The sequence below is a fragment of the Martes martes genome (genome assembly GCF_963455335.1).
Source record: "Martes martes genome assembly, chromosome: 5".
Classification (NCBI taxonomy): domain Eukaryota; kingdom Metazoa; phylum Chordata; class Mammalia; order Carnivora; family Mustelidae; genus Martes; species Martes martes.
In genome coordinates this window covers 42,448,680-42,467,944 of record NC_137892.1, presented here as the reverse complement: position 1 = coordinate 42,467,944, position 19,265 = coordinate 42,448,680, and the positions used below count along the sequence as shown (strand labels likewise).

Below are 19,265 nucleotides of genomic sequence, written 5' to 3'. Positions count from 1 at the left end.
ATGATAAGAATTATATCACTGAAATAGATTACTTCTGAAATGCTCATGTGCTACTTTATTAGTCAGGGTCCTCCTGAGAAACAAAACCCATAGGATATTGAGAGAGATTTTTAAGGCATTGTCTTATACAATTACAAGGCCTGCCAAGTCCAAATTTGTAGGGCAGGCCAGCAGGCTGGTAATCCAGGTAAGAGTTAATATTACAGTAATGAGTCCATACTTAAGTTTAAAACCCACAGGGCAGGTCAGAAAGCTGGAAAAACTCAGGCAGAGTTTTTATCTAGCAGTCTAGAGAAAGAATTGCTTCTTTTTTGGGAAACCTACATTTTTGCTCTGAAAGCCTTCAACTGATAAGATTCACCCACATAATGGAGAGTAATCTGTTTTATTCAGTCTACTAACTGTGTTACTCACATCTAAAAAATATAGCAGAAACATCTAGAATTATGTCTGACCGAACAAATCTAGCAAAACTGACATATAAAATTAATCATATATATATATACACATATATTCATATATTCTAGTAGCTATATTAAAGAAACTTAGATAATTATATAATTCACTGTATCTTATTTAAAATCTACACATTTAATATACTATAAATATATCTATATTTAATATAAATATAAATCCAATATAGCTGATTACACTTTGTTGCAACTTTGTATACTTCACCTTAGCTGCCATGGTGGCAAGAGGTAGCAACTGTTTGCAGTGTGTAGATGTGCATTTTAATTACTAATCAGTAGAACCAAAAGTAAAACAAACAGATTTGTTGCCATCCTCAGCCAACACTAATAAATCATTGCATTTTTTTTCTAAAAGCAAACATAAATATGAATATCATCTATTTAAATTTATTGACATAACCTTCCCTACTTCTCATGGAAAAAATAATTATTTTGGTGCAAAATGCTATGTTCTCTAAAGTCACTTTCCCAATACTTTAATTTTTTTAAGTTTTTTTAAAAATATGATAACTCTGTACAGATAGATTATCTACCAAGACCAGAGCTATTGCAACATAAAGAAATACAGATTATTGTGAGATATACCCCTGGGTTACTTATTGTAGGACACCATGACACAAAAGACTGGAAATAGAAGGTACTACATTGTAGTCAATTAAATAGCATATCACTTCCCTCCTTGATAGAATGAACAAGATTATATTTTCATTAACTTCAAAATATCTGAGCCCCCCAAAAGGTGAACTGAGTTAAAGCATTAAAGAGCTTAGTAAAATGATGATGATGATTTCAACACCACACTGAATCAAGTACTGAGGAAGTGTGAAACAGTATTTCTATCCCTTTATGAACATGATGGCAGCAACTTCTCACCTATGTCCCCAAAGTATAAACATACAATTATTCAGACAATTCAATCTAATAACTTGAGACTTTTTCCAGAGAAATGAAATGTAATCTATATAGTTTGATATGACATATATATATCAATGTTCTATGTATTATATATTAGACATAATACATAGAAAGAGTATAGTGTTTATTACTTAAGAAAGTATGTCCTTTTCCTATTTCTCTTTATCTTTTTGATGACTTTCAGATGACTTGTCTACAATTCAAAATCTTAAGCAATTCCTCAGAATTAGGCAACTCAATGTGATTTTGAAGTCAAACACATGACTTATCATTTGTTATAATGTTATTATAAGGGCCAATAATTAGCACTTACATATCAGTTTAGATATGTACACCAAGATGTAAAAGCTCAATAAAAATTCAAAATGGGTCAACCATATTAGAGAGGAAAAAAGAAAAAACTTGCCTATATAAATACCAGCTGAGTGTACGGCAACACTGTTGTCAATAAAGACTATTCCAAGGATATAAAGAATCATTGCAGCTACTCCCTGCACAGTCTGCCCCAGGATGAAGGAAACTAAATATTTCACATGGAATGATGGTACGGTTTTCCTGCAAGCCTGGACAGTCTTCATTTCTTGGCAAATATCTTTTGAAAAGACAATTATTTTTGTTAAATGAGTCAAAAATTAAACATACAACAAATATGCAGTATCTCTCATGAAATATTTCACCTTTTACAAAGTTATTTCCACCAGTACACCCTTTTTTTTTAAGTTAACATTTCATTTACACTGAATGTAGCAGTTCTAAAATCAGTCATTATATTCTCATTAAAAACACAATTATAAAAGGGATTTTGTGGGAATGCTGGTAAAGATGGATACATTGGGGAGGGTATGTGCTAGGTGAGTGCTGTGAATTGTGTAAGGCTAATGAATCACAGACCTGTACCCCTGAAACAAATAATACACTATATGTTAATTTTAAAAAGAGCAAAAAAAAAATTATAAACCAAATATAAATGTATATGCATGATAACATGTATATACACAGTTATGTGTGCATAGGTGTATATATATATATACACACATACACAACATACATATGTTCCTCTTAAATTTAGCAACTGGTATCCCTGACTTTTGACACCCAGGAAAAAGTGTTTCTAATGTTCTAGATTATTTGTATCATCAGATTATCTTCTGAGTTTAGTTCTATATTCACTTCTTCAGCAATCTTCACATTAACTTTGTGTCACTCTGTTCAAATAATTTCCCTTGTTAGGGCACCTGGGTGGTTCAGTCAGTTAAGTGTCTGCCTTTGGCTCATGTCATGATCCCAGCCGGGTTCCTGAGACCAAGTCCCACATCGGGCTCCCTGCTCAGTAGGGAATCCACTTCTCCCTCTCCCCTACTCATGCTCTCTCTCTCTTACACTCACTCTCAAATAAATAAAATCTTTAAAAATAAATAAATAAATAAACAAGCAAACAAATAATTTCTCTTTTTAGACCCACTAACTTCTTCTCATAAAGAGAAAGCATCATACAATAAAAAAATTATTTCCATTAAAGTTAGCCATTATATGGTAAACCACTAGATTTTAAATTCCTTTAGGTGGCCATCTATTTCTCACACTGTTTTTTATTCATATGGTTGTAAAACAATACTAAGTAAGATTTCTTGGAGTTTCATTTGTTATTAGATTGGTAGATCCAGGCAATGTCATTAGATCATTCTGATTGGGTCCGTTTTGATTGGTATTTAACAAATGCTCTTAAAATATTTTTGTAGAAAACTGACTAGAATGCAGATTGCAATATAGTACACTAATGGAAATTTTCATCTGGTTCAGTATCCATACCAAATGCTAGTTGACTTCATGTCAAGTGGGAAGAGGTCTTTAGAATTGTGATTCAAAATACTGATAATTCAATTTTATAAAGATATATTAACTTGCGGTGACATTGGTATCAATGTGATATTTTAAATACCCCGATCTCTTAGTCCCTTGAATTTTTCTCCACCCACTTAATTAATTTTAAACTTTCAAAAAGAATAACCACAAACCTTCCTTAGTTGCAATTTCAAGCATTTCACATTCAAAATATCTCTATCTTTCCAGCTCACTTCTAGTAACCCAATCCCAATAATCCTTAAAACCCACTAGGATTTTGATACTGCTCCTTTTCACTGTCCCAGTATCCTCTTATGTCCTTTAACTTCTCCCATTGTCATTTTAGCACTTTTAAATCCCATGCTCTCTTATCAAGCAACCTCTTGGTAAAATTGCAACCCTCATCAAATTAAATTCTTCTCCCTACTCTGCTTTTATACTTGTAAAGCTCAATATGGCTGGGGGAAAACCATGCAAATCTCACTTTGAATTCATAATTATTAAACTCAAGGAGGTCATTCAGCCTCCTGATAATCAAATATGTCCATAGTCTGCTACACTTTCCTTCTCCTATAAAATTCAATTTGTTTGTTTCCCCTCTCCTAGGGATCATGGTCCTGAGGTTCCTACTGTCCAATATCTGAAAATAAATGCTTTCTACAAAGAGAATAAAATATTATAAATATATATGAATATTATATAGTTCATATGTTGAGAATGTATATCAACATATTGTTTAATATGTGAATTATATAGTATATAAGTGTGTTATATAAGTTGCACTTAATATGAACTATTTATTTAAATTGGGAGCACACATCATAAGCATACTTTTAAATATCATAAGCATGTACATACACATACATACGCACATGCAGACATCCTTCTGGCTTTTTCCACCATGTCTCACTAAAGTCCAGTTTAAAGTTGCCAAAATGGGTAAATCCATTTTAACGCTGCTGACCTATACACAGCAAGAAAGTACTCAACACAATAGTGCCAGGAATAGGGCTATGAAACTTCAAAATAGTCTTTATCTACTGGCAATAGACAAAAGATTGTGGAATAAATCTTTTTTTTTAAGATTTTATTTATTTATTTGACACAGAGGGAGAGCGAGCACAAGCAGGGGTAGCGGCAGGCAGAGCCAGAGGGAGAAGCAGGCTCTCCACCCAGCAAGGAGCTCGATGAGATCCCAGAACTCTGGAATCATGACCTGAGCTGAAGGCAGGCGCTTAACTGGCTGAGCCACCCAGGCACCCAGAATAAATCTTTTTTAAAATGAACAGAGTGAAGAAGGCACTAATATTTTTAGGTTCCAAGTCCTAGGCCAAAGGGAAGCTCCCATTTTGAAATGGTAGGAGTGTGATCTTTCTTTTTCTGTGCATTTATGTATGTATCTATCTGTGCTCTTGTGTATGTGTATTGAGGTCAAAATACAGGATTAAGGAAAGCATACTGTGGAAGATATAAGAATTACCAAAGTTCTCAAGAGATTTATAATACATATGAAAACTGATAAAAGAAAAACAATTTCATAAAATAACTATCCCAAAAATTTCTTCTTTTTCCTATGCCTATCTCTTACATGAAAGGATATATGATCATGAGGTGAAAAGAGAATGGCATATATATATTAGTTGGGAGCTACAATTAATTAGCTTAATAAACTTGGTAATATACATAGATACAGATGGATGGATGTACAGACAAGTATTATAATCTATTTTAAGTTCCTAAAGCCAATATTTAAATAATAATTTGACACCTTTTATAATCTTACCTTCAATATCTACATTTGCTTTAAAATCTCCCTCAGTAAAGTATGGGTAAGCAAATAGAAGTGATCCAAATCCTACTAAAAAGGAGGCAAATGTAACCCATCTTGGTATGTTTCCTTTCCCTCCGTAGTATGCTATAAACACTGCTACCAGGAAAGATGAAATATCATAAGTCAAAGGCAACAATAAATTCTCTACATCGTTCAGATGATTGATCTCCTCAAAAGTGTCCATGCTTAGATCTTTGAGACCAAACACAATACCTAAATTGTAACAAGAAAAAAAAAAAGAAAGCAGTAACATGCATTCTAAGAGACAAAATAGAACACCATTATAATCATTACAAACCAAAACAATTTATATTGATTTAAGTTTACTTTACATTATTCTGACTGTTTAAGATCCCTAAGTGCATGATTTGTTTTCTAAAATACTGGGGCACCTGGGTGGCTCAGTGGGTTAAAGCCTCTGCCTTCAGCTCAGGTCATGATCCCAGGGTTGTGGGATCGAGCCCCACATTGGGCCCTCTGCTCAGCAGGGAGCCTGCTTCCTCCTCTCTCTCTGCCTGCCTCTCTGCCTACTTGTGATCTCTCTCTGTCAAATAAATAAATAAAATCTTTAAAAAAAAATACAGGCCTTAACCTTTGTGAAATATTTGCTAATTGAATTTTACCTATTCTGTACTGATTTACTGGAGAATACTTATCTTTTTCAGTCATCTTACTTAGTACTGATCTTTCTTTTAATGTATTATGATTCAGTTATAAAAATGAATAAATAACAGGGGCACCTGGGTGGCTCAGTCAGTTAAGCATCTGCCTTTGGCTCAGGTCATGATCCCAGGGTCCTGGTATTGAGCCCTATGTCAGGCTCCTTGCTCAGCGAGGAGTCGGCTTCTCCCTCTTCCTCTGCATCTCCCCCCTGCTCACACTCTCTCGCTCTTGCTCTCTCTCGCTCTCAAATACATAAATAAATCTTTTTTAAAAATAAATAAATGACAATCTAATGAATACTTATCTATCACCGAAGAACAGGAAATAAAACATCAAAGTATTTGAAGCCAAGCATGTACCCCCCCCAAATGCATTCTTCTCTCTCTCCATAACCCATAACCTATATTCTGACTCTTTTAAAAGTCAGAATGTGTATATCCTTGAACAATATGGAGAATTGTTTGTCATGTTCCTAAACATTAAGTAAATTGTATCATAGAGGTGCATTTCTATCCCCTACTATCCAGCTAGGAAAAAAACAATTGTCTTAAGTATTTGAAATATATTGTACTAAATATTTGAAACTTCAAGAAATTCATACAGAGGTTGGATACAAAAGTAATACATTTATTGGATTGAAAAGAGAAAAGAGTTACCAATCAAAACTCATGAATACCTATGAAGCGGAAGCTGCTGGAGCATGGGCTGCTGCTGTTGTTGGAACTGCAATAGCTACCTCTCTTCCAGAAGGCCAGAACCTACACTACTGCTAATGCTCTGAGAGCCAACTCACAGCCTTCCACTACTTCTGCTGCTCTTGCATTTGCAGAGCCAGAGCCATAAGCATTGGCTGCTGAAGCGCCAAATGTTGCTGCTGATGGAGATGCAGCGAAGCCTGAGCATAAATCCAGGAGTTCCTATTCACCCAGTATTGCTGCTATTGCCAAAAACATCACCACAGGGAGGAGAAAACAAAAAAGAGGCTTTCCTTTGTCCCTTTTCCAAATCTACTGTCACAGCCTCTCATTGGCAACACCTAAGTGGAAGCCAGCAAGAAAGAAAGGCTGGGAAATGTAGTTTACAGTCTCCTATGCCCCTTGGAAAAAGGAGTGAGTCTAGACCACAAATAATGAAGTCTATGGCCAACAGATAAGTAGCTTGCAGAGTTCACCTTTTAGACACTCAAGATTCATTTTCACCCTTCTTTTTCTATTTAAACTAGCATGCCAAATTAATAGCAACGTCATCATGCTTCTGCCTAACATTGTGCATTTATCATTCTTACAAAGATGTTCTTACTCTTTCCAAAAGAAAAAAAAGAAAAAATATATATTAGACTGGTGAATAGAACAGAGCCACCCACTTGGTTTTGGGGGTATTTTGGTCTTTTTGAAGAAGATAGAGATAGAAGGAGATAGAGATAGAAGGAGATAGAAGAGAAGAAGAGCAGCAATTCTAGAAACAGAAAACCGACCACTTTCTGAAAGGTAGGACCTTCGGAGAAGTGAATCCAAAGCAATGGGAAGATAGACCACAGGGGGAGGGGCCGGCTCCCAGCAAACAACAGAGCAACAGAGCACAAAATCAGAACTTGTAAAAGTCTACTCCACTGAGGGACATCACTCCAGACATAGCTCTGCAGGGTCACAGAAGGATCAGGGGTGTCTGAGTGTCCTAGAGCTCACAGGTATTAGAGCGGGAAAGCCAGCCACAGAGACAGAGACAAGGAGTGAGCTCTCAGCTCAGGGTTACCTTAAACTGTGGCATGGTCAGATGACTGCTCTTTGAGCAGGGACCCCACAAGTGGCAGATCCAGGGAGACGCCCCTGGAAGAGCGGGAGGGATCTGCTGGGTTTGGAGACTCCAGGCAAGGTTGTGTGTCAGAGACAGAGATGCTCGGACACAGGCCGGTGAGCTCGGATTGCGGGCAGAGACCAAGGATATGGGAGTGATTGAGCACTTTTTTCTGAGGGCGCACTGAGGAGTGGGGCCCTGAGCTCTTAGCTCCTCCAGGCCAAAGATTGGGAGGCTGCCATTTTTCATTCCCATCCTCCAGAGCTCTATGAAAAGTGTTCAGGGAACAAAAGCTCCCGAGAGCGAACCCGAGCAGATTACTTAGCCCGCCTCCTGGCAAGGGCGGAGCAATTCCACCTGGGCAAAGACACTTGAGAATCACTACAACAGGCCCCACCCCCAGAAGATCAGCAAGAAATCCAGCTAAGACCAAGCTCACAGATCAAGGAGAACAGCAGAATTCCAGAGGAGAAAGCAAAGTATAGAATTCATGGCTTTCTCCCCATGATTCTTTAGTCTTGCAAAGTTAATTAAATGTTTTAAATTTTTTTTTCTTATTCTAATTTTTTTAACTTTTAGTTTTTCCTCTTTTAACATTTTTTTGAACTCGTTTATCTTAACAATACCTTTCTTTTAAAAAAACTTTTCGAACCTTCATTATTATAGTCATATTTTATCCTTCATTTTATCTAACTTTATATTTTATACACACATAGAGTTTTTTCCTCTAAAAACTTTGGGGATACAACTTCTTTTAATAGATCAAAATATACCCTAAATCTAGCACAGGGTTTGTTCTAGTCTCCAGCCTGAGCAAATTCTTTCCACTTCCTTTTTCTTTCTTTCCCAACCAACTTATCTTATCAACTCCTTCTTTAGAATTTTTTAAAAATTTTCATCTTTATAGTCATATTCCATCCCTTCATCGTGTTTACCCTTATTTGTGTATTTGTGTGTGTGTGTGTGTGTGTGTGTGTGTGTTTTCTTTCTTTAAAATTTTGGGAGGTATCTTCTTCAAAAAGATCAAAATATCCCCAAAATCAAGTGGGTGGCTCTGTTCTATTCACCAGTCTAATATATATTTTTTCTTCTTTCTTTTCTTTTTTTTTTAACTTATTTTTACCCCCTTTCTTCTCCCCACAATTTGGGGTCTCTTATGATTTGGTTAATGCACATTTTTCTGGGGTCTTTGCCATCCTTTTAGTATTTTATTCTCTCATTCATATATACTTATCTGGATAAAATGACAAGGAAGGAAAACACCCCCCCACACACACACACACAAAACAAAAAACACAAGAGGCTGTACGGAAGGCTAGGGACCTAATCAATATGGACGTTGGTAATATGTCAGATCTAGAGTTCAGAACGACATTTCTCAGGGTGCTAGCCGGTTTCGAAAAAGGCATGGAAGATATTAGAGAAACCCTGTCTGGAGAAATAAAAGCCCTTTCGGGAGAAATAAAAGAACTAAAATCTAACCAAGCTGAAGTCAAAAAAGCTATTAATGAGGTGCAATAAAAAATGCAGGCTCTTACTGCTAGGATAAATGAGGCAGAAGAGAGAATTACTGATATAAAAGACCAAATGACAGAGAAAAAAGAAGTTGAGCAAAAGAGAGACTAACAACTACTGGACCATGAGGGGAGAATTTGAGAGATAAGTGATACCATAAGATGAAACAATATTAGAATAATTGGGATTCCAGAAGAAGAAGAAGAAAGAGAGAGGGGACAAAAGGTATATTGGAGCAAATTATTGTAGAGAATTTCCCTAATATGGCAAAGGGAACAAGCATCAAAATCCAGGAGGTGCAGAGAACCCCCCTCAAAATCAATAAGAATAGGTCCACACCCCATCATCTAATAGTAAAACTTACAAGTCTTAGTGACAAAGAGAAAATCCTGAATGCAGTCTGGGACAAGAAATCTGTAATATACAATGGTAAAAATATGAGATTAGCAGCAGACTTATCCACAGAGACCTGGCAGGCCAGAAAGATGATATATTCAGAGCACTAAATGAGAAAAACATGCAGCCAAAAATACTGTATCCAGCTAGGCTATCATTGAAAATAGAAGGAGAGGTAAAAAGCTTCCAGGACAAACAAAAACTGAAAGTATTTGCAAACACTAAACCAGCTCTAAAAAAAATATTAAAAGGGGTCCTCTAAGCAAAGAGAGAACCTTAAAGTAGTAGACCAGAAAGGAACAGAGACAATATACAGTAACAGTCACTTTACAGGCAATACAATGACACTAAATTCATATCTCTCAATAGTTACCCTGAATGTAAATGGGCTAAATGTCCCCAATTAAAGGACACAAGTATCAGAATGGATAAAAAAAAAAAAACCATCAATATGCTGCGTACAAGAAACTCCTTTTAGACCCAAAGAAACCTCCAGATTTAAAGTGAGGGGGTGGAAAACAATTTACCATGCTAATGGACATCAAAAGAAAGCTGGAGTGGCAATCCTTATATCAGATCAATTAGATTTTAAGCCAAAGACTATAATAAGAGATGAGGAAGGACACTATACCATACTCAAAGGGTCTGTCCAACAAGAAGATCTAACAATTTTAAATATCTATGCCCCTAACATGGGAGCAGCCAACTATATAAACAAATTAATAACAAAATCAAAGAAACAAATTGACAATAATACAATAATAGTAGGGGACTTTAACACCCCCCCTCACTGAAATGGACAGATCATCCAAGTAAAAGATCAACAAGGAAATAAAGGCCTTAAATGACACACTGGATCAGATGGATATCACAGAAATATTCAGAACATTCCATCCCAAAGTAACAGAATACACATTCTTCTCTATTGCACATGGAACATTCTCCAGAATAAATCACATCTTGGGTCACAAATCAGGTCTCAACCGGTACCAAAAGACTGGGATCCTTCCCTGCATATTTTCAGACCACAATGCTCTGAAGCTAGAACTCAATCACAAGAGGAAATTTGGAAAGAACCCAAATACATGGAGACTAAACAGCATCCTACTAAAGAATGAATGGGTCAACCAGGAAATTAAAGAAGAATTGAAAAAATTCATAGAAACAAATGATAATGAAAACACAACGGTTCAAAATCTGTGGGACACAGCAAAGGCAGTCCTGAGAGGAAAATATATAGCGGTACAAGCCTTTCTCAAGAAACAAGAAAGGTCTCAAATACACAACCTAACCCTACACCTAAAGGAGCTGGAGAAAAAACAACAAAGAAAGCCTACACCCAGCAGGAGAAGAGAAATCATAAAGATCAGAGCAGAAATCAATGAAATAGAAACCAAAAAAACAATAGAACAAATCAATGAAACTAGTAGCTGGTCCTTTGAAAGAATTAATAAGATTGATAAACCCCTGGCCAGACTTATCAAAAAGAAAAGAAAAAGGACCCAAATAAATAAAATCATGAATGAAAGAGGAGAGATCACAACCAACACCAAAGAAATACAAACAATTATAAGAACATACTATGAGCAACTCTACGCCAACAAATTTGACAATCTGGAAGAAATGGATGCATTTCTAGAGACATGTAAACTACCACAACTGCACCAGGAAGAAATAGAAAACGTGAACAGACCCATAACCAGTAAGGAGATTGAAACAGTCGTCAAAAATCTCCAAACAAACAAAAGCCCAGGGCCAGACAGCTTCCCAGGAGAATTCTACCAAACATTTAAAGAAGAAATAATTCTTATTCTCCTGAAACTGTTCCAAAAAATAGACATGGAAGGAAAACTTCCTAACTCATTTTATGAGACCAGCATTACCTTGATCCCAAAACCAGACAAAGACTCCTTCAAAAAAGAGAATTACAGACCAATATCCTTGATGAACAAAGATGCGAAAATTCTCACCAAAATACTAGCCAATAGGAACCAACAGTACATTAAAAGGATTATTCACCCCCTGTGGCTAATAATACATTACATGTTAATTAAAAAAAAAAAAAGGGATTATTCATCATGACCAAGTGGGATTCCTTCTAGGGCTGCAAGGTTGGTTCAACATCCACGAATCAATCAATGTGATACAATATATTAATAAAAGAAAGAACAAGAACCATAGGATACTCTCAACAGATGCTGAAAAAGCATTTGACAAAATACAGCATCCTTTCTTGATCAAAAGTCTTCAAAGTGCAGGGATAGAGGCTACATACCTCAATATCATCAAAGTCATCTATGAAAAACCCACAGCAAATATCATTCTCAATGGAGAAAACTTGGGAGGTTTTCCACTAAGGTCAGGAACATGGTAGGGATGCCCATTATCAGCACTGCTATTTAACATACTACTATAAGTCCTAGCCTCAGCAATCAGACAACAAAAAGAAACTAAAGGCATCCAAATCAGCAAAGAAGAAGTCAAACTCTCACTCTTTGCAGATGCTATGATACTATATGTGGAAAACCCAAAAGACTCCACTCCAAAACTGCTAGAACTTGTACAGGAATTCAGTAAAGTGTCAGGATATAAAATCAATGCACAGAAATCAGTTGCATATCTCTACACCAACAAGACAGAAGAAAGAGAAATTAAGGAGTCAATCCCATTTACAATTGCACCCAAAACCATAATATACCTAGGAATAAAACCTAACCAAAGAGACAAAGAATCTGTACTCAGAAAACTATAAAAAACTCATGAAAGAAATTGAGGAGGACACAAAGAAATGGAAAAATGTTCCATGCTCCTGGATTGGAAGAGCAAATATTATGATAATGTCTATGCTACCTAAAGCAATCTACATGTTTAATGCAATCCTTATGAAAATCCCAACCATTTTTTTCAAAAAAATGGGACAAATAATCCTAAAATTTATATGGAGCCCAAAAAGACCCTGAATAGCCAGAGGAATGTTGAAAAAGAAAGCCAAAGTCGGTGGCATCACAATTCCAGACTTCAAGCTCTATTCCAAAGCTGTCATCATCAAGACAGTATGGTACTGGCACAAAAACAGACATATAGATTAGTGGAACAGAATAGAGAGCCCAGAAATAGACCCTCAACTCTATGGTCAACTAATCTTTGAGAAAGCAGGAAAGAATGTCCAATGGAAAAAAAGACAGCCTCTTCAACAAATGGTGTTAGGAAAATTAGACAGCGACATGCAGACAAATGAAACTGGACCATTTCCTTATACCGCACATGAAAATAGACTCCAAATGGATTAAGGACCTCAATGTGAGAAAGGAATCCAGCAAAATTCTTGAGAAAACACAGGCAGAAACCTCTTTGACTTCAGCCGCAGCAACTGCTTCCTAGAAACATCGCCAAAGGCAAGGGAAGCAAGGGCAAAAATGAACTATTGGGATTTCATCAAGATCAAAAGCTTTTGCACAGCAAAGGAAACAGTTAACAAAACCAAAAGACAACTGACAGAATGGGAGAGGATATTTGCAAATGACATATCAGATAAAGGGCTAGTATACAAAATCTATAAAGAACTTACCAAACAACACCCAAAGAACAAATAATCCAATCAAGAAATGGGCAGAGGACATGAACAGACATTTCTGCAAAGAGGACATCCAGAAGATCAACAGACACATGAAAAAGTGCTCCATATCTCTCAGTATCAGGGAAATACAAATCAAAACCACAATGAGATATCACCTCACACTAGTCAGAATGGCTAAATTAACAAGTCAGGAAACGACAGATGCTAGCGAGGATGCGGAGAAAGGGGAACCCTCCTACACTGCTGGTGGGAATGCAAGCTGGTGCAACCACTCTGGAAAACAGCATGAGGTTCCTCAAAAAGTTGAAAATAGAGTTACCCTATGACCCAGCAATCGCACTACTGGGTATTTACCCTAAAGATACAAATATAGTGATCCGAAGGGGCATGTGCACCCGAATGTTTATAGCAGCAATGTCCACAATAGCCAATCTATGGAAAGAACTTAGATGTCCATCAACATATGAATGGATAAAGAAGTGGTATATAAATACAATAGAATACTATGCAGCCATCAAAAGAAATGGTATCTTTCCATTTGCAATGACATGGATGGAACTAGAGGATATCACGCTGAGTGAAATAAGCCAATCAGAGAAAGACAATTATCATATGATCTCCCTGATATAAGGAAGGTGAGAGGCAAAGCCGGGGGTTTAGGGGGTAGGGAAGGAAAAAATGAAACAAGATGGGATTGGGAGGGAGAGAAACAATAAGAGACTCTTAATCTCACTAAACAAACTGAGTGTTGCTGGGGGGAGGGGGGAGGGAGAGGGTGGTTGGGTTATGGACATTGGGGAGGGTATGTGATATGGTGAGTGCTGCGAAGTGTGTAAACCTGGCGATTCACAGACCTGTACCCCTGGGGCTAATAATACATTATATGTTAATAAAAAATAAAAAATTAAAAAAAAAACTTTTCAAACACCTTTAGATATCGTAACTTTGAAAAAATAAAAGAATATGATTCTTGATATGCACTCCACATACTTTAATTTCTTAGCCGTATTTACCTCTAATAAAACATTATTCATATTTTTCTCTGAAGAATACACTTTAATATGATCTTTTTTCCTGATTATTCCCCTGATATTAGCTGCAATTCATCCAAGTTGCTTTGTAGAGTTTTGCAGTAAAGCGATAACTCAGCAGGTATTGGTTGCTCAAAAAATGCCTGTCTTCAAGACAAGACACACATTGGCTCCTGGAAAATGACTCTGAGCCTTTGGAATATTCTGCCTGAGGCCTTGGACCACACAGAACCAGTCTGATTCAACAGCTTATATTAAACAAGGTGATCTAAGGTAAACATCTGTTTGATCAGATAATGTATGCCCCCCCCGCCCCCGACCAAAAACACCAAGACTCACATAAGCTTGTCTGGCAACTGTTTGCATGTATTACAACACATTGTTGGGGGGAAAATTAAGCAAGTCCATGCAATTCCTCTGGGAAAAGATACATGAAAGCTTGGACCTGGTTTCTTCTGGATTTTGTCCCATGCACCTTTTCTCTTTACTGATTTTAATCTGTATCCTTCTATTATAATACATCACAACCATGAATATAACATCTTTCTCTGAGTCCCACATTCTTCTATTGAATCACTGAGCCTGAGGTCTTAGGTACCTCCAACATAATAATTAATAAATGACTTCAAATGATTCTCTACTGTAGATCACATTTTAATAGAAAACACTGTACAGGTGCATAAATGTCTAGCAGGCTCAAGGAAAACACTACTAAATAATGTATGAAGCTCTTTGTTTTCTATTGAAACATTTCAGCCAAAATACTCCATTCAGAGAATTTTTTACAAATACCTTATAAGACAAAACTCTTCAAATAAGTTGTTTCTATTTATAATTATTTTGAATGCTTCACCAAATTTAAATGTGAAAGCCATGGGACTTCTTAATTTCGTACCAGAATATGAAAGTGAATCAATGTAATTCATTACATTAATATAATAATGGGCAACACACACACACACACACAGAAAAAGCATTTAACAAAACCGAACACACACTCTTAGTAAAAATACTCAATGAACTAGGAATAGAAGACAACTTCCTCAAACTGATAAAACACATATATGATAAACCTACAGGATATTTTAAAAGTGAATCATAAAGTTACTATAGGACCAAGCAATTCCACTCCCGGGTATAAAATCCAGAGAAATGAAAATATGCGCCCTCACACAAACTTACATACCATTCCAGTTCTACATGTAAGAAGCTTGGAAATCACCATTCTGTCCTAACGAGTAACAAACTTAACAGCCTAAAAAATCAACAACTCTTATTGGATATGTAACAGAAGAGGACAAACCTGACTGTGCATTCAACTGCCATTACAACTCATCAGCCCATACACTTAAATTTTGTGTTTGATTCCCCCAAATATAAAATCTATGGCTAAAAGAAATGAGAACTTCTTTTAGGGCTGTAATGGGAGTTCCAGAATTCTCACACAGGACTTGAGAGCTGAGAGTTAAGAGAACTGAATTTGTCATTTTCTCTTCATAAGTGCTTAAGGGCACTCAGAAGATTCCATCCAGCACCAGAATCCTTATAGTTACTATCGCTACTACCAGGTAAAGTGTAGAGCCACTTGGGCTTTTAAGATCTGTACTTCAGCTGGTACTTCATCCCAATCAAACATAAGCGATAGCTTGATTCATTATGATGCCACTACATGCCAAAAATGATTACCCATCTCCCACTAAAATCCCACCTTTATGGATATATCTTCTGGGACTATGCCTGATATCAGTTTCATAGTAGCCTGGATCCTATCAGGCAGGCATGACCTGAATCTGGTCATAAAGACACATCAAATATACCCAGGTTGAAATTCAACATACAGAATAAAAGACCTTAAGACTTGCAGGGACATAAGAAACAGGGACAAATTGGGGGAACTGCTGCAGATTAAAGAAGTCTAAAATATGACAACTAAATCCATTGTGTAATCCTGGATAGAATTTGGGACCAGAAAGGAAAAGGAGACAGTATTGAGGCAGTTGGCAATATCTGAGTGGCGCCACCAATTCCAAATTTGATGGTAGTGTTGCACTGATATTCCTGACTGAGAAAGGTGTATAGGGGTGAGGAAGAAGAGCGTCCTCATTTTGGGAGAATGCACACTGGAGTCGTTAGCTATAATAGGGCACCATGTCTGAAAAAGTCTGTATGTTCAAGAAAAGGTGAAGGAACAAATGTGGTGAAATGTAAACAACTAGAGAATGTGTGTGAGGGGACGCAAGAATTCTTTGTATCAACTTTGCACCCTTTTCGTATGTTTGAAATTATTTCAAAATTGTTTAAAAGGTAACAACAAATAATAAATGATCAACTGATAAGTACACATGGATAAATCATTTTTATAAATCGAAGACCCAATGTTATACGCAAACTGAGCTAATGATCTATAGGAAGTCAATTAAAAAGTAGTGGAGCTAAAAAACTTCACTGCGAACTACTTTTGCAAAAACTTTCAATGGCTCCCCATTATCAACCTAGTAAGGAGATTATATCAGTGAGAGAATACCTGTAAAGCACCTTACTCATCACCCAGCACATTAGGAGGAAGTGAACAACTTTCAGTGTCCTCTCAAAATCTCTAGTCTGTCACTTAAAGACCTTCATAAAATTGTCTTTTCCTTTTTTTTATTCATTTATGCATTCAATACATACTTAATGAGTATCTTTTCTGTCTTAGTCACTATAATTAGGTCTTGAGGAGACACAATGAATAAAACAAATATAATTGCCTTTGGATGCTTAAGTGAAACCATCATCCGAGCCAAACTCATCACTCACCATTCTGGAACAAGGCTTTCCTGTACCTGAGTGTTTATTTATCCAAACATTCACTCATTCATACATTCATTTCCTTATACAATAAATACTCCTTAACTACATTCCATTATCACAACTGTACCCTATTTATCAGGGCATAATTCAAACACACTTCCCCAAGAAACTTCTTTAATAAAATCAAGATAAAATGATTCCTATTTATGTGTCCCTTTCATGCGGTTCTTATCACACACAGCTTTTTTATTGTACTTATTTAGAAATAACATTTTAGAACAAAAAGAGAGATCACGTCCACCAAACTTCAATGCCATCAGTGTTAACAGGATAGTAAAGAATCTTGAGCATAAAGGGAGTGGTGAGGGCTGAGGCCAAATAAAGAACAGACACCCCCTCTCAGGGCATTCAAATTCACATGCTTTGTTTAACTGTGTGGGCAAAGATAAAACACTTTCCAGTCTGAGTTCTCTGATATAGGTTGTTTGAGGTCCCACTTCACCTCCTCAGTTCACATGTGAGGATACCAAATCCAGGCAGCAAGCAGTTTGGCCAGCCAGTCTCAAAATGGTAAGCAGAAGCAGAAAACAAACTGGTGCTCACAAACACCATATTCAATTTTATTTAATCTCCCCAGTTAATTCAACCCTGTACTTCCCAGGATCCCCGACCAAACAACGTTAAATGACTCTACAGCTCCTTCCTATTTGGAGGCCAGGCCCCTATCACCTACACTGTGTACAGTGGACTGTCACTCACGTACCGTCCGAGGTAAAGCTATGACAGGGGCACACGCCCAAGGTAATGGCCCGATTAACCTGCTGTGATTCCAGACAGACCTTGAGAACCTGAGAGACTACCGCTGCTTCAAGCTGGGTCACCACAGGGAGTCCCCCTGTCCCAAGGCGCCCCGGGGCTGCCCTCCCCAGAATGCCCGCCACCCCCACTCCAGCTCACCTTGAGACGTGATCAGGAGGCAGTAGAAAACCAGGAAGCAATGGAGCGTGTTGAAACGCTGACATCTGGAAATAACTATGCAGCCCACGCCGCAGGGACCCTCCAAATTTTCTTTTGGCTTCTTCGTAATGGGGGATGTGGTTCCAGCCTGACCTTTTTCTTTATTTTGGAAAGTGCGGAACTTGATCAGGCTAGTGGGAACCATCTTCATAAGCTTGGGTTTTTTCTTGCGCTTTGCCTGTTCCGTCTCCAAAGGATTTTCAGCAACCTGAGGCTGGGCAGCCTTCGGCTCCACTTCCGCTAGGGCGTCTGGCATGGCGGCTTGATGGCCGCGGAGGCTGAGGCCTTGGTTCACAGAGGGCGGCACTGGGCCAGGGGAAATGTGCCCTGTTGCTTCCAGGGGGTTCCTGCTCTACCAGCTCTACCGAAAGGCCAGCCGGCCTGGACGTCTGGCAACTGGTGGCCACCAGAGCTGCCTGCAGCCCAAGCCTCCTGAGGGCAACGTTTCTCCTTGGGCAGAAAGCAAACGTCCCCGAAAGGCTGACAGTTGCCCAGAGAGAACTTCCAAGGCTGTTTCCTTCTCTGCTTCCACGTGGGGGAAGAGGAGTGGGGGTGGGGAGGGAAGGAAGCTAGTACTACTAGATTCTGATCATTGCTAACACAAACAGGGGGGGGCCAGAGTAATTCTCATGGGAGTCAAAAGATGCTAGATTTAAGACTTTTTCTTAGGAAGCAAAGAAAGAGAAATGTGCAGTGAGGTAATAGTGGAACTCTCCCCCGATTTCTCCGGACTTATCTAATGTTAACACTATTGTTAATAATGTTAACATTATTGTAATGTTTTTTGAACTGGATGATCTCACTATAAACAACCTGAAAATTGTTAAAGGACCAGGAGAAATGAGAGACATGAAAAAGACACTTCTACCACATTTAGAGAAGCCAGCAAAGATCATAAAATACCCCCAAGGAATGCTCTTAAGTGTTTTACACATAGACATTTTTGCCCTAGAAACTATCCTTAACCAAGGGTAGAAAGCTTTATTATTTTCCTCCCTAAAGAGGGGGATGGGATCCAGGGTGTGTTTTACTTTCTCAGGTATAAAAAGTGTACTGAAAAAATATATATATATAGGAGAACAGTAGTAGAATATGAAACTTGTATATTTTTATGGTAAAAATTCACCTTCTTATCAGCTTTCTTTTCTCAGACAGATATGTAAGTTATTCAGGCCATATATACAGGCTGGTTGACTTTACAGGAGAAATGAAAGGATCTTCCTTCCAATGGATTAGACATTGTGTTACTAAAAACAATCCAGGTCTTCAAAAAAATATTGTGCAGCTGGCAAGTGCTAGGGTTGACCGGGGGGAAAAACCACTGAGAAGAGCTGTGGAAGAGAGTACCACAGACCCTACTTCCAACCTGAATCCTCAGCTTGCCTTACTATATGTCGATTAGTGGGTGGAAATGTTATTTT

General features: G+C 37.6%; 1 protein-coding gene across 1 annotated transcript in view; it reads right to left on the bottom strand.

Moving 5' to 3' along the window:
- Nucleotides 1-18,100, bottom strand: part of SLCO6A1 (solute carrier organic anion transporter family member 6A1) — a gene marked incomplete at both ends in the record, with an annotated part of 107,124 nt that extends 89,024 nt beyond the window's left edge. Inside the window, 4 exons of the mRNA XM_080804322.1 lie at nucleotides 1,795-1,980; nucleotides 5,014-5,274; nucleotides 6,518-6,619; nucleotides 17,785-18,100. Of these exons, the coding sequence (XP_080660448.1) occupies nucleotides 1,795-1,980; nucleotides 5,014-5,274; nucleotides 6,518-6,619; nucleotides 17,785-18,100 (865 nt within the window). The remainder of the gene's footprint in view (nucleotides 1-1,794; nucleotides 1,981-5,013; nucleotides 5,275-6,517; nucleotides 6,620-17,784) is intronic.
- Nucleotides 18,101-19,265: the final 1,165 nt, after the last annotated feature.